We start from the raw sequence: 25208 nt of genomic DNA on the forward strand, positions 1-25208 counted from the left end.
ACCCAGTGACAGGTTGTGGATGAGAGAGGATGGATGGTCCGCTCATTTCACCCCATGGGGACAACTCTGAAAACCACTCCAGTCCCCCAACTGCCTGTGGGGTCGGCTGAGGCCGTAGCTGGGGTTAGCCTTCAGGGCCGGTGGCCACTTAGGACAAATCTGATCATTTCCTTCGAGGGGAGATTTTTCAAGAGCCAGAATCAGACACACGGTTTTCAATAGACGTGGCATCAGCAAGGGACGAGAAGAAGCTAAGCACTCTCTGCTTAGGCTGCAGGTGAACACAGGGCACGAGGTATCAGCATGGCCTCGTCTCTAAGATAGGTGGGGCTCTCTGCACTGACCGAGGGAGATTGCGGATTGACCCAAATCTCCCGCGAGTACTGCCATGGCCAGACTAACACCACAGGCATTCAGAAAAGCCTTCAGGTTTAAAAATAAGAACATTTATTCTCCAGTTTAACTACTGCTCTCTGCACTTACAAAGCTAGAGTGTTCTAAGTGGACCAGGTTCAAGTATCTTCTGACTCAAGTCCATGCCATTAGTCAGAAAGGCAACAGTGACACTTCATATGCAGTTTAACCTTTTTAAAAGCAAAATCCCCTTTCCTCTATGCTGGGTTAGAGGCTAAACCAAACAGTGTCTCACTGCCTATACTAGAGCCAATGAGAACATAAATGCCATTGTGGGGTTGTGTAATGGTGAAGGTGCACATTCTATTCCCACAGACATATATTGCACTGAGTTGGTGAAAGTCCAGGAGAGAAATAGCCAAGGACAGAGCTGAAGGTTCCAGAACTGGCATAACATCTCAAAGCATACTTTAAGTCACTTCTTTAACTTTGATCCTCCTGTATTTATCAGCCACACTCCTACTTATAAGCAACAAAAGCCAAACAAGCATATCAAAGAGTGTAAAGGATTTAACAACTTCATTTAAGGATAGAGGAGGATATAACTTAACACAGAGGGATTAAGAAGAATGTACCTTTCCCAAAGCGTCCCTAAAAGTTCATGTCTAAGTCATATAATATCTATTAAAGATCCTTAGGGAGATAGTGTCTATTAAAAGAAATATTTTTTCTGCCTGTTAGTATAATGATTGCTACCATTCCTACACCTAGCACACATCAACACCCAAAGAGGTCAAGTGACAGCATGTAGCAGAAAAGAAGTTGCGTAACAAACAGCCAATTCAGCAGGAGGGGCCTTTCCTGAAGATGATCCCAACAGTAATGACAATGAGTTAACATGTACTAAGTGCCAGGCATGGTCTAAGTGCCATGCGTCTGTCAGCTCATCTAATTCTCACTGTTGAGCGATGATCATAAGACCTGATTTCTACAATTCTGGTGCCCAGGAGGCCTTCACGAGTAAAACTACCAGAAGTAAAACCCCAATTAGAGCCAAGAGGTCCATTTATAAAGTGACGTTAAACCCAAGTCTCCACTGCTGAGGCGGGGTAGGGGGTAGGGGGTAGGGTTTCCACTCAGGTGCATGTCCTCCAAGGTCAACAGGTTAGAAAACACACTGTAGTACAATCTCCCTAATTTCTACACTGATCAAGGTAAAACTACCAGGCCACATTGTTCAGTTTGAAAAGGCGTAAACGGCTCTGAATTCCCTCCAGGGTCCTCCCCCAACAAACAGCCTTTCTCCGGCACGTGCTGAGAGCCTTTCTCCTTCCCCGCACCGCCTTGCTTCTTCAGTCCCACTGCTTCACAGCAAAGGAGGCAACAGTTCTGACTGCATGACCAGGCTGTGGTGGACGTCCCTGACAGTAAACGGCTGGGATAAAGACTTTGAATTGGAGTCACTTATACTCTGAAATTCATCCACACTAATTTAGTACTTCTTCAGGCTCTTATCACTCTGTGTTTATCTCCTTTCAATAGCATTTCGGGGATCTCAAATAGGAGAGAGCCTGAGAACAGTGGCTTTCTGGTTTCTGCAAGTCAGTCTGTGTCGAATGCCAGCCTTAAAAGTAGATCAGTTTCAGGGCCTGGTAAGCAGTGTGGCTTGGCTGGGAAGAGCTACTTCTGTGCTCTGGACATTTCCCGTTTCCTTGGGGCAGGAGGGAGAGGCAGAGCTGCTGGGAACAGCTGTCCCTTGGGAGCTGTCTGGGCCATCGTTGGCTTCTTGCTGTGAACCCAAGAAGGGACACAGATGGTGGGTCCTCTCCTCCCTACTTGCTGCCCTACCCTTTGTTCTTGGTCTTCCTTTCCTCCATCTGTCGCATCTGCCCTCCCTGGGAATTATCCCTGTCGCTCAGCCACTTTCCTGTTCTGGGGCTGCCCTTGCAGGGGGTAGATGGGATGGAGGTTGGTCCAGGTTCTGGGATAGGTATCATTGGGACACTCAGCTATTCAGGGGTTCTACCCAAGGTCATGGACATCAGCCATGAGTGAGACACAGAGGAAGCCAATTCACTTGCTCTGGACTGTCTAGATTATTCACTGACTAAGAAAAAAACCCTGAAAATCAAGGTAGCTGTTTAAAAGAAACATGTGAGACTAATAGTTACAAATATCACTGAGCCTGTGAGATGAACTTTGTTCTATTATACACATGAAATCCAGTCACATGTTTCATGTGACTAAAAAGTAAACAAGCTGATTCTTCAAGTCATGTGGAAGGAAACACGGGCCACACTCTCTTACGGTGGCGCCAGGTATGTCAGCTGCCTGGCTTCTCACTCATGCAGCACCAACAGTCTGAGCACAGCTGGAAAACAACAAGAAATGTGAAGAGGGAGTCCAGAGGGTAGAACTGGAAAGAACCCCAGATGCCATCTAGTTCAAACTCCTCCTTTGAAAGTTGAAGTAACTCAGAGCTGGTAATGACTTCTCCAAGATCACACAGAAGATGAGCAACATCACCAGGACTAGGGCCAGGTCTACCTTACTCCCAAGGCTCTTACGTCTCTACCATAGAGATTTTGTTCAGCAACTGTATAGGGAGTCAACCAGCTTGCCCAGTGAAAGCCAAGGGCCTGCAACCAGCTGAAGAAGATGGAGCCCTGTCCATGGTGACCTCCATCTATGGCAGAACCCTGTCTGTAGCAATGGGTTGAATAGCCCAAGGAACTCTTCTCGATGCCTGAGAGATAAGAACCCCTAATAGCAGGCAGTCATCAGATAAATATGCCATTATTTCAAAAAGAAAAAGCCTCAGGTTTTTGGCTCACATATTAGGGAGTGCACAAATCTAACAGCTACATTTTTTAAAAGTCCTTTGCATCATGCAGTGCTATTATAACAAAGGCTGTACTGGTGATAATCTAAATCCTAAAATATTAGTGGTTAATTAGGAATCCAAAGGACTTCTTCCAGAACTAAAACCTAATCCTTTAATTACACTTTTTATTTTTTTATTTCCTCCCACAGTGACCTATGCAAATACGGACTTGGTTTCCACAAAGAAGACGCTCGTGCTCTTCCAAAGCGCAGATTGCAGAGTCATCCACAAAGTTAACAGTGGAGGTGGCCGTGAACTCTGTTTCCCTCGGCTCAGAGGGAAACAGCTCTAACTCCCAATCTTTTTCTTAAATTTGTGGAAAATTAATAGTTATTATTTAATCACTTCAGCTAGTTAATTCACACTTCAAATGTACCTAAATTGTGTGTTGATAGAAGACTTGGTCTGTAAACTTTTTTCAATTTTGAGGAAAGGGGAATATTTGAAGAAGGGAGACCTTTCCCAAAGGAAGAGCTCAAGAAAAACTGCTTTTACCGTCACAGAGGGAGTGAAGGTTAGCATCTTGTAAATTTGCTAATGCATAGTTTTTATTGGGTTGGGTTTTTTTTATTACTGTGGGCTTCCAGGTACCTAGTTCCTTCCTCTCCAGCTAAAGAGGAAGAAGATACATTTTAAAAGTCACCCGAAGTAATGAGCAACATGCCAGACCAATTTTCACGAGGGCACAGAATCCCGCTGCGACCTGACCATCTTCCTAGGGCTCACAGATAGTCTCGTCATCCTTCCAGCAATGTGGCCAGATTTGCTGGAATTCCTCCTCTTGACCATCTGGAAGCCATCCTGTGCCCGGAGCTACGCCATCTCCATCGTGAGGCCCTGCAGGGAGCCTGGCAGGGACCCAGCTCACCAAGCATTCTCAGAGGACTTCCGATTCCTTTCCTCCCACAGTGAGGCAGGGCACCGGTGCCCACAGCAGCCTCCAGGCCAGAGTACACGTAGTACGAACAGGACATTCTCTTTCAGTAGCAATTTTGTGTAGAAAAATTAAAAGGAAGGAGGAAAAGCCATCATCTGAATTTAATGTAACATTAGGTGGCAAAGAAAGCAAAAAAAAGGTCTAGCCAAAAGTATTCTGTCTTTATCTTGCTACTGACTTCAATATGTAGCCAGGGGAAAAAATATCTGTGGAAAAGGATTAAGTAATTCTCAGTCTAAATTTTTGGTCCATTAGATACACCCCCATAATAGGTTTGCTAGCATTAATAAAAAGATTTTGAATCATTTTTCTTTCAGTCTGAATATTAAATCTGAGTGTCCACTTTCTAGTTCACAACCGTAGAAGGTGATCAGTCCTGACCGATGTTAACTGACAGGTTGCAGTGAAAGGTAAGGAATGCAGGAGAACAATTCTACTCCAGGCTGGAAGCTACCATAATGCCAGAAAACAAAACAGCCTGGACAAGTCCTGTGGACCCTATTCCTCTATCTTAAACCTGATTCTATCTCTTGAAGTTGAATATACTAAGCTGAGAAAGCCTAAAAATGTAAGACACAACCAGCCCATTGTCAATGTGGAGTTTACAGAGATAAATCTTAATAGCATATTAATGCCATAAAGGACATGTCTGACAATAACTAAAAATCCATACCATAATATTTTGAATATGTTTAACTATGAATAAATATAGTTGTTAAGGTAGAGGTAATGGGTTACACTGAGTAAAAAAGACAATGTAAGTACTGGAGCAGTACATCAAAAAGGCAGGAGGTGAGGGGGTGGAGGGACTGAGCAAAAAGGAAAAAGGACTCATGGGCATGGACAGGAGTGTGGTGATTGCTGGGGGGGGTGGAGTATAAGGGGGCTAAATGGTAACGGAAAAAATACAGTAAAGATTAAATTTTAAAACATCAACAAATAAAAGTTATTTCCAGGTTGAAGAAAAAAAGTAAATATTAGCACTTCCAAATGACCTCAGAGAAGGCACTTAACACACCCAAGGTGCAGCTCCTTAATCCACGATGTGGAAGGGCAGAACTAGGTAGGTCCCTGCTCCTTTCAGGAACAACATTCCCTTCTTCTCACTTACTCTACGGTAAAACTCTTGAAACACACTTGCCTATAGAGAGTCAGCTTTATTGGTTTCTTTTGTTAATTTACAATGTTTTTGAGAAGTCCTACTTGTCAGAAAGAACAGATATTTTTCACAGTTTTTGAAACTGTGTATAGCATGTTGAAGAATACATCACCATAAATTGTATGATAATAACTTAAAAACAACTCAAACAAAGATAATTCTCTCAGGGCAAGCAGATATCAAACTTCTTATATATAATTTATGAATTGCACCTCAAATTTCAATCTATCTCTCATCTGTGTGATACACCACAGCTATCAGCAAAGAACGATTAACAATCTGAGCCCAGACAAATGACTTAGAATGAACTATTTCTCCTTGTGAGGGTCTGGGCATATAGAAATGACAGCAAATGCTTTCAGCAAGAGTGCATCCTTCTAAGTAGGGCCTCAGGTCACACCAGGTAGAGCCAGGGGAGATCGAAAGGTTTTCCCTGCTGGGCTGGATCAGAGATGCAGCCTTGGGAATGGCGTCACGCCATCGTCACGTGTTACACAGGAGGTGCGTGTGTGCCCTCACCAATGAAGAGAGCATTCAATGCTGCCTACTTATTTCCTGGATGCTTCCTTTTCATAAAAGATGTATTTATTACACATGGAAGCCAGGCCTCCTTTTGGCATATAGCAGAAGTAGTGAGTATGAACACATTCTCTGTGTGGATATTTTTAGAAACTTGATCTATAAACTAAACGCAAATCAATAAATCTAGTTCAATTTATTTTTCTTAGATTAACATTGAAAGGTGCCCTTCTTATGGGCAAAAAAGAAAATCCTAAACTAGTACTTGGAGAAGAAATGAGTTAGTAGATCACTTTTTAAAAAGAGTCAAACATACATTTTAGCTAGAAAATAGAGGCAGATATCGTATTCTGAATGATACGGAATGATCACATTTAAATCCCCAAAATGATTCAAAAACATATGTCTTGAACATTTTAACCCAAATATCAGTTCAAAAATATTTCATGTTTTAATATTTAATTCAATTCAGATGAAGCTCTTACTTTGGGTCCATAAAAGTGGAAAAGGCTGCAGGGTTTTTCTGGTTCAGTAGCACAAAGACATATTATTCCTGGTAAGAACATTATATGTACACGTTCATAGGAATGACAAAGACAGAAGAGGAATCAGGAACAATTTACAAAAAAGCTTGTCACTGATTTGGGTTCCACTTGCCCCCCACCCACAACTGCAAAGCCTGATATTTCTTACCTTCACATTTTTGTGACACTTCATTAAATTTGTGTCCAGCAGGGCATTTGCACTCGAAAGACCCAACAGTATTAATGCAATTTCCTCCTTGACAGAGCCCAGGGATGGCCTGGCATTCATCCACATCTGTCAGATTTTAGGTGGGGCGGGGACAGAGAGAGAAAGAGAGAGAGAGAGAGAGATTTATACAAAATTCACTGATTCATCTAAAATATTCTTATAATGCTTTCTATAAGAAGTTAAAAGCATTTTTTATTCTTCCACCTTCCCTCCTCCCCCATGCAGAGAGGAATATTTACGCTGACTGTGGCGGGTTTATGGAGCACGCTGCCCAGCACAAAGATACCATGAAAATGGTGGCTGACAGTACAAACTAGGTTATTCAAGAAACCCTTAGAAGCAAAAGGCAACACATTTCTATCACAAAACTGTCTTTGAGTTGTGTTGAATAATTCAGTTAAAAAAGAATTAAATCAGACTACACAAGACAACTAATGCTTTTATACAAATTAAGGGCAACATGTTCACCTTACATTCTGTAGAGATGTTCCGTGCAATAAAATTAAACAACCAGGAAATTAGGTCGATCGGTGAGCGGAACCTCCAGATGAATGTACCTTGCTTGCAGGGCGGTGGCTTGAGGGAGCCTTTTCGAGTCAGACCATAGTCAGCTCAAAAGTCAAATCCACACCAAACCCTACGAAATGCTACTTAATCCTTATACTCTTTGACCTCACCTCCTAACCTCCTTGCTCTCTCACTCTTCTCCATCCACAGTGGCTTCCTTGCCTTTCCTCAAACACACCAAGGATGCGCCTGCCCAGGGCGGGGCTTTGCAGTGGTGGCCCCCTGGCCCAGACTATTCTCCCTCTGTAGAGCTGTGTGGATCACGTTGTCCCATCTATCAATCAGGTCTCTGCTCCAAAGGCACTTCAGAAGTGGACCTTTCCCTGACCAGTCCAGTAGCAACACCTCCCACCATCACTCACCACCCTCTTTAGTTACTCTGCTTATATTTCTCCGTGGGACAAGGCGCCAAGTGGCCGAATAGCTAGGTTTGCTCTGTTTTGATTATAAACTGATTGCCTTCAATAGCGCAGGTTCTCTGTCCACTTTGCTCACTGCTGTATCCCCGCAGTGAACAGGGAGAAACCTGTGGGTCCTACACTGAACCTCAACTACGAACCTTCCAGAAATAAGGGTAATCATTCCAGGCTCATTGTGTTCAGCTAGAAAGATGGCGAACATGATATATATTCTTTCCATCTCTTTATCCACAACATGCGAAGAACCCCAGAAAGGTGGTCTAATGTTTCATCCTCTGCTTCGGGTACTTATTTTAGAAATCTAAAAGACTAGTATACTCTTTAGTTTTACTCTTCACTGTGTGAAGCAAGAAAACCATCGACAATTGTAAGACCTTGAAATCCTGTGTTCTTGAAAAAAGGAGCATTAAAGGAACAATAATTTATTTTGTTATAAAAGTACCACTTCCTGTTTTGAATGGGATGTCCTGACCCACAAATTAATGACTGTATGTGAAGTATAATTAAATTATGTTTTATAGTTGATATCTTAGACCAGAATTTTCCATTCAATTGATAGGCTGAATATGTTTATTAAGCTGTTATTTAAGTCTTGGCCGGTGTGGCTCCATTGGTTTGAGTGCTGTCTCATGAACCAAAAGGTTGCGGGTTCAATTCCCCATCCAGGCACATACCTAGGTTGGAATGCATACAAGAGGTAACTGATCAATGTACCTCTCTCCCTCCCTTCCTCTCTCTATAAAATCAATAGGTATGTCCTCAGGTGAGGATTTTAAAATGCTATTCAAAATTAAGATTGCACATATAAGCAAAATGAGATAATCTTGTTGATTACGATTTTTGGCCAAAAAGAAATAAAGATGAGAGCACTCCTGGCCGTACAGTCCCAAATGAAGACAGAGTAAGCTCCCTGACGAACAGAGTTTCCCACAGCCCCTCACACCTGCCCAAGGACTGAAAACACCAGCGACAAGACAGAGCCCTGAGCTGACAGCAGAATCCCTCAAAGGGGAAAAATATGAAGAATTCCCTTCTCAAAGTGGCAATGCAACTACCATTTGGACTCCATGGCTTTTCACAAATTTTTCTTGGAAGTTGAATAACAGAGTCAGGAAGAGCCAGACAGAAAATGCTGAAACAGTGTAGATTGCACAAAATGACTAGCAAAGCTAAGGAGCAATAGCTCTTTCCTCTCCCTTCACATTCTCTCTGCCCCCATATATCTTAGCACCTCAGTTGCTGACTCACGGACGGGTAGCTGGGCATTCAAAACCTGGCTCTCCTGTCAGCCAGTGAGTTCATGGGTGTTAGGTGACTGCAGAGCACCAAGACCAAGAACTTCCTCAAAACTGACTGGGACATTCTAAGGAGGAGAAAAGTAAGAAGGCACCAAAGAAAGGGGAACTAAATTGACTCTTTATCTTATAAAATTGCACAAGTGACTCCTTTGTAATTCTGGGGTTTCCAAGCGACTTTTTGCTGTTTCTCACACTGAGAGGGTTGCGTTCAAAGGCATGCAAAGGAGCTGTATGCTGTACGTGGAAGCCAGGGGCCAGCACCAGCAGTGTTTATCAGGAGTGGACTTTATGGAAGTATAATTTAATGGAGACCCACAGAACTGTGTGATTAAGCTCAAGTTCTGTTTTATAGCATATTATCCTTAGAATTAACATACCAAAGAGCACAAAACCAAACTGGTCTCTGTTGGACTCAGAAAACATACCCTGAATTTTCTGCAAATATTGCAACTTGCTAAAAAAGCACTGAAGATGTCTAGAGGAAACAGATTCAGCCTGGGAGTTTTCAATCCCATCAGTTTAGTGCAGGGCTGCCTCTGTTCACTTCCTCCTGCTTCCTGCCAGACAGCCAGACAATAAAAGAATTTGTACAGCTGGAAGAACAGGAATAAAAGCCAAAAACAGAGTAAGGGCTTCTATGGGAGGCAGGAGAAAAAGCAAGCAGGCGACATCTGGGGATATTTAAAACTGTGAAACAAATCCTAATGTATTTCTGACTTGTAAAAAAAATCCTAATGTAGCGTGTAAAATGGAGAGAGACCATTTTCTCCAGGTCAACTAAGTACAACCTGTGAGATAGAGGAACTCGGATGATTTCAAATGAAGGGAAAAAAGGCAAGAAAAACACACTACCTTGTTCACAAATTTTGCTTTGTGTTTATCCACAGCGTTGCTATAAGGCACAGCATTGCTGTTAACCAGAATCATAGCACCTCATGGCAACCTCTGGGGTCCGAAGGAGAAACTGCTGGCAGGGGAAAATCCAGGAAGACCAGCTGCTCTCTGGTGAGCCATCCTCCTAATGCCTAAGTTGGATATCATGCCGTCAGCGAAATCGTGAAGTTATGTCTCTGACGCTGGTTTTCCATTCTCTCCAACTTTGCTGGAGAGAATGGCTCTCCAGAGCAAATAAGATGAAGCCATTAATAACTCCACCAGCCTGGGGTTTACCTTGACAAGCTCCTGTGCGGACATTGGGAATGAAGCCACGGCGACAGGGGTGGGGCTGGGCAGGGCACATCTCACAGGGGTGGCCCCAGGCTCGGCCGACGGTAGCACAGCAGAGCGTTTTCGTGCAGACGATCCCACTGAGCTGTCCCTGGCACATCTGGTTGCTGATCACGGTAAAACACGGGCCTGTCCTGTAATCTGGAAATAAAGAAGGAGCATCCCATGAGTGCCCAGAAGACCAAGACCACCATGCAGAAGAAAACCTGTGCCCCATCTTGCTGAATTCCAAACTGGAGGATGGTCTTCAGGAACAGAACCATATGTCACTGACTTCACACGAAGCCCTGGAGAGACCACTGTACCCCCGAGCCCCATTTTTCTCACTTACAAAGCAGAGCCAGCTCCTGCCCATTTTGAAGATGTTGTTGTGAGAGGATTGGATAATACAACGGTGATGTGCCACCATACAAATACAACACGTTCATATTCATTCACTCAAGAAAATGTTTCAGTGCCTCCTGTGAATCAGCTTCATGTTTGATATAGATGCTTCAGTAATCAGCAAATAAAGCCCTTGCCTGCCCTCTCAGAGCTTAGAGTCTATTAATATTCAGGCTGGAGAAAGCAAAGAATTTCAAAACTTTCAATGAGGCAAGTCATGGCACCCTCTTCCTCAGCGTTCCTTAAACAAAATCATTGGTTACCAGTTTCTTCTGGATTGAGTCCATCTTATTTTAAATATAAGCAAACAACTGAGAAAATTTTTAATTTAGCCACATAAAAGACATTAGGTATAGAATCTAATGAGTAAGGACACTGGTCTGAAATCACTGCAGTCCCTGGGCAGAAGGACCGTCTTACAGCAAACAGGAATGAGCTGAGGCCACAGGACAATTTCCAAGTAGTCTCATCAAATACAATACAAGATCTGCCTTCTCTTCTTTTTCCTAAAGGGAGAAAGTCCATCTGGAATCAGCAACCAATAAACAAGAAAGCATAAGGTGTAGTGAGCCCAGAAGACCAAAGCCAGGCTGTCCCCAGTGTCCTGGGAGAGAAATCAGGGCCATGATACCCTCTCTGTTCTACAGTGGCCTCAACTGATAAGGGAGGCTGGGCCATGGCAGGACTCCGGGGCTCCCATCCAATGCCCACCATCGCATGCTTCCTTGTGTCAATTTTGTAAGTGCAGATACAGATAGAGTGTTTCCTGCAAGTCTCGGGATGGACTAGGTGACCTCAGTAAGTTCTTTTCACCACTGGATTCTACAGTTTTATGAGAATCACTGACATGCCATTGAAATCACTGAGTTATGTTTTCATTTTTATTTTCTTCTTTCTTTCCCCAAGGAGCTCATGGGACATATACGTGCAATGTATTACAGACGACTCTTCATTATAGCAACAGCAGGACTAACATTAGACCTTTGTTCCCCTCCGGGCTCTCTGTGCCCTGGCCCCGCCCACCTTTCCAGCCCTATCTCCAGACACTTCCTCAGTTTGTCTTTTTACTGTGTATGTGTGTTTTATTTATTTTTTACCCTACTGGTTATTTTTTATTTTCATACAGTAAAATACTAAGCATATTTTAATATTCTTCACAATGCCAGATCTATTGAAAATATGCTATCTTCTTCCACAGATACTAAATTCAAACAAGAATACAAGAATTAAATGCTTGAGCTGTTGAATAAAATCTCTGCCTTCATTTCATTCTGTCAGGAAAAAAAGTCACTCAGCACCATGGCTGTTTGCTACAAAATTGCTCTTAAATGCAGTAGCTATGTGGACAAGGTACAATGCTAAAGTCATCTTTCTGTACTTGGATCTTCTAAATGCAGGCATTTAATAACTACTTCTGTGGTATATACTGTTGCTTTGTCTATTTTAATATTTCATCACATATTTTTATTTAAAAATAATTATTAGGATGAGACATTAACATATAAATTAGAAAATAAAAATCCAATTTTCCATAGCCCTTACATGTAATTACACATAAAGAAACCCTTTATATCATATTGGTTATATTACGTTACATAATTTTATGTGTGTGTGTGTGTGTGTGTGTGTGTGTGTTTTATTATAAAACATGAGTTATACTAAATATACAATTTTGACTCCTGCTGTTTCTTCACTTGACATTGCCAAAAGTATTTTCTTATGTAATTAAATACTATTCCAAAATATGATTTTGATGGCTGCATAATTTTCCAGCAAGTTATAGAATAATTTATTCAATAATGTTCACACTGTGTGTCATTTAAATTGCTCCCAATTCCTCATTATTATACACAACATTCAGGGTACATTACTGATGAATTCCTTTGGCATGAAAAATGTTTAGTCTCAGGCAACAGCCATCAAGACTTTTATGACTCTATACATCTTGAGTCAGACTAGAAAGATCACAGCAACATAATCTTTTACTTAAAAAATAAATAAAGCCCTCCATGTGAGGTGACAAGAAAGAAAATTTAGGTTTATTTCTTTTCTTCCCTCTTAATTTATTGAGACAAGTGCTTTAATCAGATTCACATTGGCATGCCATTTTCAATCTTTAAAAAACATAATGAAACATGGATTTTAATTTAAAATTCCCTCTTCAACACCCCTTGGATTTGTTTTTCCTTTTCACTTTCCCATGATACATACGCTGCAGAATTGCCCTACACGTGAGGACTGCAGAGAGTCGGGGTGGGTACCGCACTGTGCACTGTGAGCCATACCAGCCAAACCAGGACACAGCACAAAAGGCCTAGGAAAACCTGACTCAGTCCTGTCTAGCACTGGCTTGTGGCTTCAGACTCGCATTCCTCACTGGAAGGTCTTCACAAAAAGAAAAATTACCCTTAAGACTTTTCCAGGGTCAACAATATCTTGCTCTCATTGCAATATGAAACACATGGACTAGAAATGGCACTTGTTAATTCTGACAATATTTATTAGTCATCTCTAGAGCCCATAGGGACCAATCTGTATTAACCATTCTGGATATTTGGCAAATAGTTGGAGTGTGTATAACAAAATTTATGGACTTAACACATTTCCACTCTAGATCCTTATCGCCACGGACAAAGACCCAGCACATTTGCCAGTGAAGATCAGTAAGTGGACATAAATGTATTTGTAGCGCCATATTTTCGGCAAAAATTGCTGATCGCAGAGGGAGGGAGAGGCACAATCTGGATGAAACAGAATCGGATCTAAACACCTCTTGGAAAGTCGAGGCTGCATTAACGTGGTTTGCCTGTGCCAGTCCCATGTGGCAGCCTGTGCTCTCTGCCCCATACTGTGCTGAAGCTGCCGACGTCATGCTGTTTCTAGTACAGTCCTCCAACCACACAAAAAAGGTCTGTCCACACTCCCAACACCTTCCTAATAATCCAATTACGTACAGTGATTCCCACAGCACTGATAATAGACTCAATTTACATACTCTTTGTATTCACTTTTTCCAACAGTCCCAGCACTAGACAGGGAACGTGCCTAATTCAGTGCTTGAACAACGCCTACCGCATTCCTTCAATGTAAATCATTATTCCTAATGCAACTAAAATATAGTATTAAAAATACTTTCTGGTTGCAAATTGCTCTGCAATCACTTCCATATAAGACCTCCATGAACTGGGGCAACAGGCCAAGCCTTTCCAAAATTAAAATGCAATTTTGCTTGTTTTTAACTGGCTTCCCCTAGTATAGCTGGTTCATGGGAAATTCTGCATCTAAATGTTCCCATTCTGCGTGGTTAGGCTCAAGGACTGTTCCCTGGTCCCAGAAGATTTGGCCTCAAGGCTTGAAATCTAACCGATGCCTGTCTACAGCCTCCATCCTCGGCTCCTTCCCAGCTCTGCAGCTCAGGATGCTGTGAAGTGCACTATTACCTCACTTTCATTGTAATCAGACTCAACCTGCAACAGATACACCTTTCACGAAGAATATTCTGTGGCACAATGAATTCCCGTCACTCCTGCCTAGTCACTAAACCACAAACTGCAGGGAAGGCACGAGGATGTCATTTTGGGCCCTAGGCTCCAATTCCTTTAAATCCTTTTCACAAAAACGACAAACTAAAGGATGGAATATCAATGTCAGGACAGAGAGGGTTGCTGCATGCTTCCTCCTTCCAGGTAGGCTGCCCTGGGACAAATTGGTTTGCCGAGGTTTCCAATATATGGAATTTTAATACGACCTTCCAAGGAAGGAGTTCAGAGAACTTTTAGTCTGAAGAAAATCAAAGCCAAGAAGTTCCATGATCACAATCAGTCTCCTAACTGCTGATATTTCTTCTTGCTCCAGTCATTCTTAACCTTAGAACATAACCAGACAGCCAGGGGAGGCTCTACAGAATACTGACACGCAAGCCTCACCCCTGTTCTCTCACAGGCTCCCCCACGGAGCCCGAGTCAGCAGTTGCAGCATGGGCTAAGGGCATCCGGGTTTTTGCATCAGTGTCCAGAGTGATTTTGCCTTCTAGTGCTCCAAGTTGGATGTGTCTCTATTTCTTTTTAAAACTTTCTTGAGGAGTACTTATGTTCCATCATTAATTAGAGGTATATGCAAGATAGCTGACTGCTTACCTCAAAGTTTAGCCTTAGAAATGTGAGAAAGCCCCCAAACTGGGATCACTGTCATTCAACATAGCCCATTATTTCTCAACCAGGACCACCCTTCTAATCATGCAAAGTAGTGTTCACTTCCATAGTGTTGACTGATTAGGGGGCAGAGTATCCTGTTCTTTATCAATTATACTATGCACAAACCCACTAAACCAAATAGCAAATCCAAATTTAAGAAGACTAATCAGCTACTACTCCATTGTGCTAAGAGTCAACTGAACTCACAGTGTGAGAAAGCACACTCGTTATATACACGATGTCACTCCACTACCACAACCTCCCGCTTCCAGCTTCCACGTCCAGGGTTGGAGCTGGTAGCAGAGTGAAATGCCAGGGGCATCCTCCGACCAGCTTCCTGACACAATGATCCGCCTTCGCATCAGTAACAGTGGAATTTAACTTCTAACTTCCTATCACTGTCAGAGATCACTGAAACCCTTCCACTGATTCGATGGAATAGAATGTGCTATCACAATATCATATAAAGTGCTAAGCATTATCTGTGAATTGTATGCCCTAATAGTCAAACTTTAATCAAAGCAAGCTTCCAGACCTAACTTCCGGTTGAAAGGACACACAGGGATAGAAGAACGAGATAAATGACACCATGAGGAAACAACCAGAAAACCCAGGATTTGTGATTTTTCAAAGACAACTCTCCTGAACTTTTCCAAAAGTAAATTACCCCCAGCATACAAAAAAAGGTACAGGGATTACTTTACATTTTAAAAAACATAATAATCACATCTTAATTGGATACTGTTTCGAGAAGAGACAATGGGGAAATCTTATGTGGGCTGCTAATACATGATGTTGTGGAGTCACGGATCTCCCGAATGTGGCCATGATGCTGTGCGATGCATGAGCGCGGCCTCACTGTTCAGAGATGAAGTGCCATGAACAGTGTGACATAATTTTCAAAGGATAAAGCAAAAGAAACAGAATACAATGTTACATATGTACACTCATAATACATAATGATATATACAAAGACATATACTGTATATTACATAACATAGAGTCTGTAATAACGTATACGTATAACACCACAGGATAGGCAGAAGTTAATGCCATTGAGTGTGGTTGGTAGGAAACACGAATGTCTCCCACAAGACGGACAGCAATGTGAACATTTGACCTAAAATGTCACATGGTGTGCTTGGGTGTGATATTGTTATGTTACAGAACGACAAGCTTATGATTCTGTGGTAAAAGATTTTTAGGTAATAAAAAAGAGTCTTACTTGTGCCAGACCCTGTATACACAAATATTACATAGAAATATATATTTATAGAAATATATGCATACATACTTTCATTCATATAGAGAGCATTATGTGTATAAAAGTAGAAATGTTATCAAATATTTAATATAGGGGGCAAGTACGTAAGTACACTTTCCATTATTATTTCAACTTTAATTTGAAGTTTTTCAGAATACACATTTTGGGGGACAGGGACTTCCTTTTCTGGACCACTTTCACTAGGAAATATTGTCTCTCCCATTTCATTCAAGCTATATGCTGTTTTTTTTTTAATGATGATAAATTTAAAATATACTTTCCAATCCACACATTTCTATAAAATACTACATGCCAGATTACCTATTGAGCATGGTCTGTGGTCAACACAATGTTACTTAAAGAATATGAACTTTTGAAAAAATTCACTAAACTACAATATACAAAATGTTGATCTTTAAGCAACTGTATCTGAGATATAACTTAATTATAATGATTTTTAAAAAGCATTTTGAAATAAGGCAAAACTATTTCTATGTTAATATCTTCCCTGACTTTCAGTTTCTCTAGTTCATAAATTAGAAGCATCACCATTATAAATGTTCACATCAAAACTGCAGATGCAACGTGACCTGCTGTGCACCATCTAATCTAAAATGCACCCCCTGCAGCTCACCCAGCCCAGGCCATAGTGCTCTGGAACCCAATCAACTACAGAAAATCGGTACCACATTTCATTATAGTCCTTGATGAAGAAAACAATACACAATCTTGTTCACAGAAGAGAACACTTCATTTATGAATAATCCTTTACCTGGTATTATCTGCTCCCTCACTGTATCTCCTACTGGTCATTGCTAATTTTCCTTTCCTCCCAAATTTATCCCTACATTACCTTTACTAGGTGAGAAAAATGGGTGGAAGGAGAATAGAAGTTAAATTCTGGTGTCTGTGATATAGTTACCATCGAGATAATAAAATGATAGAGATTGCCTTCCTTTTTAATGGTTTGAAAATTCCATTCCAAAGAACCAGCTGGTTCTTATTTATCCACTTTTAAAATGGCTTGTGTGAGCGCCACATTAAACCAAACTGCAATTTCACCACAGAGGGTCAGCCATTGAACAGCAAGACAAAAACAATAGTATTATATAACCATTAGATTTATTTGTTCTTTTACATTTTTTCAAAGCCACCAAGTAAGAAATATTCTCTACAATCCAAAATCAAGATGAATGACATAAGAGTAATGGACCCTACGATCAATGACATTAGATCAACTTCTATATCTTAAAAGTGCCTTGTAATAGGGCTTAATTTCCAAACATAAATTGGAAGAATTGGCACTTTTACCAATTCTACCAATTGCCTTAATTCTACCAAAAGTGAATTAAATTTATGAAATATCCTAATAGAATGTGTTATCATTAAACTTGGAAAATTATTATTTTGAGTGAGATTTTTTCTATATAGAGGGTAAAGTCCTATATTAGTAAAGGGGCAATAAAAATAAATTAGCTAAAAATATTCCACTGCAGTTTCTACTAATATGAGGTACACAGAGGAGTCAAGTCATAGAGACAGAATGGTGGTGTCCACAAGCCTGGGGGAAGGAGAAAGGGCACCGATTGTTTAATGGGTAATTTCAGTTTTGCTACATGAAAAGAGTTCTGGAGGCAGATGTTGCCAATGGTTGTGCAAAATGTGAACGTACTTAAACCACATGGGTTTCCAGTCTGCTTGGGGAGAGAGTCAATGAGTAAATACATCTAAGGTAATTTTGGATTTGAAGATGTGAGTCAGTCTGCACATGGAATAAGCATGCTACTGTGATACAGAATAACCGAAACACCTATCTTCATAAGACTTATCAGAGAAGACTTCTTGGAGGAGGTGACATTTAACTGGAGCCTAAAGGATGAGCAAGCCAGATATGCACAGTGATAGTAAGTGCGTTCCAGGTTTAAGAGACAGCAAGAACAGCGGCTCGGAGCTGGGAGACAGCCTGGCTTCCCCAGTAACAGAGGAGGCCCCTGTGACCAGAGCTTACAGAGCAAAGGCGGAGGGGAACTCCCTGAGGTTGGAACATCAGGCAGAGACCAGATTACACAGCACATTCCAGGCCACGGTAAGGAGTTTGGAATTGGCTCCAAGTTCAACAGAAAGCCACTGAAAACCCACTGTGTTATTTTTAAAGAGTGCTGTGTAAAAGGTTCAAGAATGGAAATGGGAGGGCTTGCAACAAGGCTACTGAAATGTTTGAGGTGAAAGGTGGTGTGGACTAGACAAAGATGGTGGCACAAAGAAATGGAGAGAAGCTGGCAGGTGGGGTTGTCTTTGGGGGCGGGGGGGGGGGAGAACCAACAGCACTTGAAGATGGATTGGATGTGAAAGCGAGGCAAACAAAATACAAGGATGGCTCCAGGGCGTCTGGCTTCAGTAGCTTTCAGTAGCTGCCTATACCGCCAGCCACTTACTGCAATGGGGAATCTGTGGGAAGATGAAGCTCTAACTACCAATATCAGTACGAAAGTTCTTCACACTTTTACAACCAAGCACCTAGTACCAGACAAGTGATTTGAATTGCTGAGGCTGGCCCAGCATAAAGCAGCATTACCTGTAATCCTGGGTGCTATCAAAATAAAACAAAACCTAGGTGCAGTGCATTGTATCTTGGTCTGTGTATTTTAGCTTTTTCACAAAATTTCTTGCCTTCCCTTCCTCTTTGTGAGTGAGCATTTAGTCGTATCACTTTCAGATATTTATATATGAACTCCATGGTTAAAATTCTTACTTCAAACACATTTGGCCAGTTCTCACAGAAACCTGAGTGTTAAGTACACATGGCTCAGAGCAACACTCTGTGACGGAATCCTGGCGCGGTGGGTGGGATTCCCTCCAGGGCAACTTCACTGCTGCTTCTGTGAAATGACAGCGCAAGGGAATCCAAGACCACGGGCACCCTCGCTGCCAGGCCTAAGTTCACTCCACAGGGAAGAGATACCCACCACATTCCAGCAACAGTATCAACTGTCAGAGATCCGGTGGGAAACTTAAAGCAAGGACCAACGTTCAGTCACTTAACCACAACTGAGAAATGCCTCCCATAAATAGGATCTTCCTGTAATACCAAAACAGGAAAATGATGGCGAGATCATTTAGACATATTGGTTGGGAAGTGTTATTTCTATAATTGCCTTTTTAACAAATATTCATTTGCTTATGGGTCTGTGATGTAAAGGTCACTCACTTCTCTCTTCCTCTCTCCCCCCACCCTCTGGCACACACATGCAGGTACACACACAGACACACCGCTGAACTATGCTAATACACCATCAAGCAGTTCTCAAGGTGACCCTTCCATTCTCTGAATTTTCTTTGGCAGAAAATGTCTTGATGAATAAAAAATCCCCGAGGCTCATTCCAGCTCAGGGTCTGATGCTGAACTCAACTGAAGGACAAGGAAGAAGGAAGTACAAGTGCCGTTCAGAACATGTGGGTGAACTGTGCAGAAGACCAGCACAGAAGCCGAGGGGGTGGGAGAGGCAGCAGCCGCAAAACCCGACTGTATAGCTTTAATTAATCAACAAAAGAAGATTCCTGACAAAACTCTGTGTGTGCTCAGATATCAAAATGTGACAAAAGACTGATTTCCTGAGCCCAAAGACTAAAAGCATCAGAACCTCAAAGCCACATTTTCACTGGTATTTTACAGTCACCCATCCTTAGGACTTACCACATGGACAAAAAGCACGCCACCAGTGAGTGTGCGCACAGAAAGGTGTGTCTGATAGGACACCAGACCTGCTCGCCCCACACTTCTTATTTGGGGGAAGGGCGTCACCACAACCTGACAATCATGGTGACCTCTCAGCAGCTTCCCTGGCAATATAGGTTTTGATCTTCTGGGACATGCATATGTTTTCTTAGGTGACTAATGTCATACAGCACAGGATAGCAATTTAACAGAAATTCATTATGCCCTCTGGAAGTAATAATTATGTTCCAGCCACCCCAGGCTAATGATCTGAAGAGCTGAATATTAATACCCTACAACACAGACAGGCCGATCTAGTTTCAGTGAAGCTTTGCTGAGCGCAGCCAGTGGCAGAATAGCATACTGCTCAGAAGTTTCCACTCTATAGAACTGGAAAAAAAAATCTAAAGTCATTCCTGAGACTGAGAGGTCTACAACTATTAAATTGTGAACTATCTAAATGTTAAAGGGGCACTGCTACTCTGTTCTCTCTTACCACTTACTCAAGATTTACACCAGCTCAGCCAGACATTGGGGTTTCATCTGAGGCCGCTAGTTAGATATGTGTGGAAAGTGCATATGGTTAGAAAATAAGAGACAGCATTAAAAGTGGTTTAACATGCCCCAGGAGGCAAGCCGAACACCACAATTTTCTCCAACTGTGGAAGAAAAAACAACTTGAGGCAGATTCTGGCTCTCTGGATGTATGAACAGGTCTATATTGTATTCCCTTGGATATTTACGAAGCATGTTAACAATAATTAAAATTGAATTTCCAAACACTTAAGGGTAAAAGTTAGGAATAGAATACCAACGACCTTGGAGAGAGTTATAATTCAATCTACATCATACTCACCATCCTGGGATGTCACTACCGATACTTGAAATCCAGAGCCCCTGCCTGCAGCAAGTGTTAGGCTCCACGCTGTGCAAATACCTTCTACGCAAATGCATGTTCTGTTCTCTGCAGTGGTTTTATGGCTACCAGATAGTGCTGCAGGGCTATTGGCATTGAAATTTCTCTAGTTCAGGGTGCTTGACCTGAAGCTCAGTTGGCACTCAGGAGGTCCAAGATGCCCTGAAATTGTGCATCATAAGTCAGGTGCCCAATATGACAGATCTGGACACAGTGAAGTGGACCTGGGATCTGAGTGCCAGATCCAAGTGGGACAATCACACAGTCTCATCCAGAAATTTGGAACTGGGATTGAGAAACACTTGCCTTACTCTTTCAAGGTGTCTGGAACCTCAAATAATGTTACCTCAGGAGCTGTGGGCCAGTATGTACAAGAAGCAGCATAGAGAAGGCCATTTACATGCAGCAGGGCAAGGTCTGCAGGAAGGACATAGAGCGTGTAGTTCCAAGGTAAGGCTGAGAAAGCCCTTGGCTCCTGCTCCCAGCCCTCAATAAAGCCACAGTGCACAACTTCCCTTAGTTCCTGGCACACTCCGGGTTCCTTACGATAAATCTCCCTTCTGCCTAAGCCACTTTCCTTAGCTGCAACCAGCTGAATAGATCCGATCCCAAAATACGTATGTATTTGCACCTTTTTGGAGGAAGAGAGTCCACTGTGTTCATCAGATTCTTAAAAGTACCCATTGCTCAAAAAAAAAAAAGGAATTAGCCTCTGTAATGTTTAGTGAGTCATTAACGAGTGTGGCACTATTTAGACAACTTGTCCAGATTTGTCAGGAAGAGTTTTATGAAATATGTAATGTTTCATTCTCAGAGTAAAGAGAAAATATAAAGCCCCTCCCAGCCCTGGCTGGTGTGGCTCAGTGGATTGAGTGTCAGCCTGAAAACCAAAGGATTGCCGGTTCAATTCCCAGTCAGGGCACATGCCTGGGTTGTGGGCCAGGTCCCCAGTAGGGGGCATGTGTGAGAGGCAACCACACATTGATGTTTCTTTCCCTCTCTTCCTCCCTCCCTTTCCCTCTCTCTAAAAATAAATAAAATCTTTAAAATAAAAAAATAAATAAACCCCCTTCCAGTTAATAACAGAAGCTCAAACAAAACCCACTTCAGCAAGCTATCCTTTTACCTCAGTTGAAACTCAAGAGGGGACCACTTGATAAACTTACAGGAAAATGGTTACAGACAGACATAAATCAGTAGCCAAAGATCTCAGTAACACACAAAGTTTTAGTTGATTTCCCCCGCAGCAGCCAGGCACTGCCGTATGCCTCACCAGTTCGAGTAGAAGACACATGGGTAGAACTGAAAGGCAGAAGCCCTAGAAAGTCAGGAAGGCTGATTTCCAGTCTCAGCTCAGCAACTCGTCTGCTGTGTTTTTGGAGTCAGACACTCCACCTGTTTGATGGACACTAAGTGGCTAAACCATGAACCACTCAAGATGCCCTGGTAGCCATTCAGCTGGCCTGGGCCAGAACAGCAGCAGGCAGGTTAGGGAGAGGAGGCTGTTTTCATTGTCCAAGAAGGGTGGTGTGCGCACAGAAAGATGTGTCTGATAAGAGGTTGTTTTACTACCAGCCTTGCTCCCCCTCCCCACACACACACACTTCTTATTTTGGTGAAGGGCATCATCACGCACAGCCCAGATCATCAAGTCTACACACTTGGTTGTGGGTATCACAGACGCCCTCACACCACACACTCCATCATCACTGCAAACCCTGTAAAATTTACCACCCCAACAGCTTCTTTTTTTCACATTTTTTAAATGTATTGTTCAAGTACAGTTTTCTGTCTTTTATTCCCATCCCAGCCCATCCCCCAGTGCTCCCCACCTCCCTCCCATTTCCACCCCCCTTAGTTGTTGTCCACGTGTCCTTTATACTAGTCCCTGTAAACCCAACAGCTTCTTATTCTGCCCCTCCTCCTCTGCCACCCCACTGCCGCTGCTCTACTATAGAACCCCGTTTCCTCTAACCCTGCAGGCGTGAACTTCTTAAGTTGGACCCTAAGGCACTTTGTGAAACTGTGCAACCCAGTTTCGCCTCCTGCCACTCCCCTGAGTGCGGTCCCTCGGTAGCAACACCGAGCAAGCTGCATATAGCTCCTCAACTCACAGGGCTGTCTCCAATCCATGCGCCCAGCAAATTGCTCTCTGGAAGTCTTCCCTGACCACTTTCCTCTTCTTCTGTGGCAGTAACTAAGCTCCATGGTAATCGCTGACTTCTATAATTGTCTTTCGTCAAACTGTGAGTCTGAAGGATATAGTTTGTGGGCCCATAACAAATAAACAAGTATTTATGAATGAATGAATGGACGTAATAAAATCACACATCTTTAATTTGATCTAAATCCATAATCTTCTGCACTATTCATTCACTTTTCCCAAGCCATCATTAACTACTTGTGATTCCCTGAATCTATCGCAATTGATTTGAACCCTAAAACTCTGAATATCGGTGTGACGGTGAACTGTTGTTACCCTTGGAGTCAGTTCCCTGTACGTCCCGGGTTTGCATGAGTAGTAAACAAACCCACGTAGGTGAAATGCCTACAAGGGTAACTAGTTCTTCCCTTTTTCCCTCCCTTCCACACATAGCATAGCTACAGATAACTGGTGTGTTCTGCAATTCTTAAAAACATCATTGACTGACAGTCTATATAGTGATAAGTACTTTTCAGTCTGTTCACAGGGTTGACAGGTTTATCATAGATCATCCCCACTTTGTTGCTTGCCCTCTCTTATGAACAACACTTAGGATTTGGAAAGTACAGCATAGTGATAGGTCGACATGCAGATTGAGCCCTAGCCTGGATTAATGAAGTCCTTGCTCTGAGCAAGTTGAAAGACTGATCCACCTTTGTCCTCCAGAATCCTTTTGTCCTTGGCTACCTTCCAGCTAGGAGTGGACAGATGCCCAGGTCTGGTCAGTAGGATAAACAAGTGGACATCGGCAGGGTGGACAACCAAGGAAACCTTTCCGTTTTCGGATATCATGGGACATGCTCATCGGGATTACCCTCTTGTCCTTCACTCCTTTCCCTTTTCTAGGCAGACGTGGTGCCTGGAAGTCTACCAGTCAACTTGCAATCATGAGGACAAAAGTTTATACACTCAGGGTGGTGAAGCAGAGAGAAAAGAGTCTTGACCTTTAATCACACTTTTTGTATCTCCAAACTCATTTGTGACATGAGAAAAACTGGCCCCTACTTGTCTATGCCACAGTGGTCGGGTTTTCTATGACTTCATCTCAACTCATTCCTAACTGAGACATCACGTGCATGGGTTTGGTGGTCATTTGACATATAAGAATGAATGACCCACGAGTAAAATATTTTATTTTGGGACTTCTTATGTAGCATTTATTTTTTTAAAGATTAGAGCAAAAAGATTGAGCAAAGCAGGTCAAGTGCATAAATAAACACCTAAATTCAAAAGAGAATTCCAGATATTACTCCTTCGTGAACTCATATCCTAAAAACCAACCAAATTTTCTTTTTTGGCAACTGGATAAGGTGTCTAATGTTGGGACATGACTAGACTCTGCTAATCTGCCTGAATACTCTGCTCTCTGATGTACACACATTCTAAAAAATTAATCAGCACAGGCACGGCCAAATGCACCATCGCCATCACAAGTTACTGCCAGCATTCACTTGTAAAATGCACTCCATTTTTTTTAATTAGCTCACTAATACCTCTGAAGACCATGTTTCTCCATTCTATTTTCTAAACAGTAGAGATATTTTTTAATGTGATATGTCCCATACACTACACTTAACTTGAAAATAAAAAGCCCACCACTCCTCCCCTTGATTCCCAAAGGTTATATGTATTTGATTTGTTACCATAACAATCATAAAATATAAATAAACACAGTGGACATCTGGAACTAATGGAATTCTGGAGTTATTCCCAAACAGTGGCAATTTCAAACTATATGTCAATAAGAATGTACTGAGGAGAAAGCAGAGAACTATGTAAATGCCAAGGAAGTTCATGGGTAGGGAGAGACTGGAAGGTCACGGAGAGGTAACTACTGCATCCAAAGCAGCAAGGGGATTGTTCAATCTTTAAATATGGTAACAGTAGTGATGCTTTATGCAAACACAGGTCTACACAACCAATAAAAAAAGCATCGGCTTTGTAATCTATTGCCTTGACTCAGAGAAGGGGGAGGGAAAGGGTGGCAAAAGAACTTTTACCCCACGTTTCACTTCTTTCCCTCACTGTTGTGTGTACAAAAGGAGGGGTGTGTGTGTGTGTGTGTGTGTGTGTGTTTAGATCCCTGGTGCTGTTGTTAATTTGAAAAGATTCATCCAGACCTCGAACAGTCTTCTGATGACAAGTCTGATTTGAGAGAAACGCTTAGCCTGTTAATACAGGAAATTCCATAATTATGAGCTGGTTGTGCTTCGAAAGTTGACGTATAAGAAGACCGTTGGAATCTCTCTTTTTGGAATTGAAAAGAAACTTACAGAAGAAGGAAACGGAAACACATTTGTGGAGCATTGTACTAGCTACTCTCATGAGTTCTCCCACCTAACTCTCATAACAATTCTCTGAGGGACATTTTCTTCCCCCATTTTACAGAGCAGGACACTGAGGCTGGAAGTGAAGT

The 25208-nt window shown here is 42.2% G+C and overlaps 1 protein-coding gene across 4 annotated transcripts in view; it reads right to left on the reverse strand.

The window, feature by feature from the left end:
- The window catches only part of FBN1 (fibrillin 1), a 227932-nt gene that overhangs the window by 113332 nt on the left and 89392 nt on the right, over positions 1 to 25208 (reverse strand). For all 4 annotated transcript variants that reach the window (XM_037054584.1, XM_037054585.1, XM_037054583.1 and 1 more), the window contains 2 exons: positions 10061 to 10258; positions 6547 to 6672 (listed from right to left, as the gene is read on the reverse strand). In XM_037054584.1, the coding sequence (XP_036910479.1) occupies positions 6547 to 6672; positions 10061 to 10258 (324 nt within the window). The remainder of the gene's footprint in view (positions 1 to 6546; positions 6673 to 10060; positions 10259 to 25208) is intronic.

The sequence above is a fragment of the Sturnira hondurensis genome, unplaced genomic scaffold, assembly GCF_014824575.4.
Source record: "Sturnira hondurensis isolate 20B ecotype Veracruz unplaced genomic scaffold, ASM1482457v3 Scaffold0008196, whole genome shotgun sequence".
In the NCBI taxonomy this organism is placed as follows: domain Eukaryota; kingdom Metazoa; phylum Chordata; class Mammalia; order Chiroptera; family Phyllostomidae; genus Sturnira; species Sturnira hondurensis.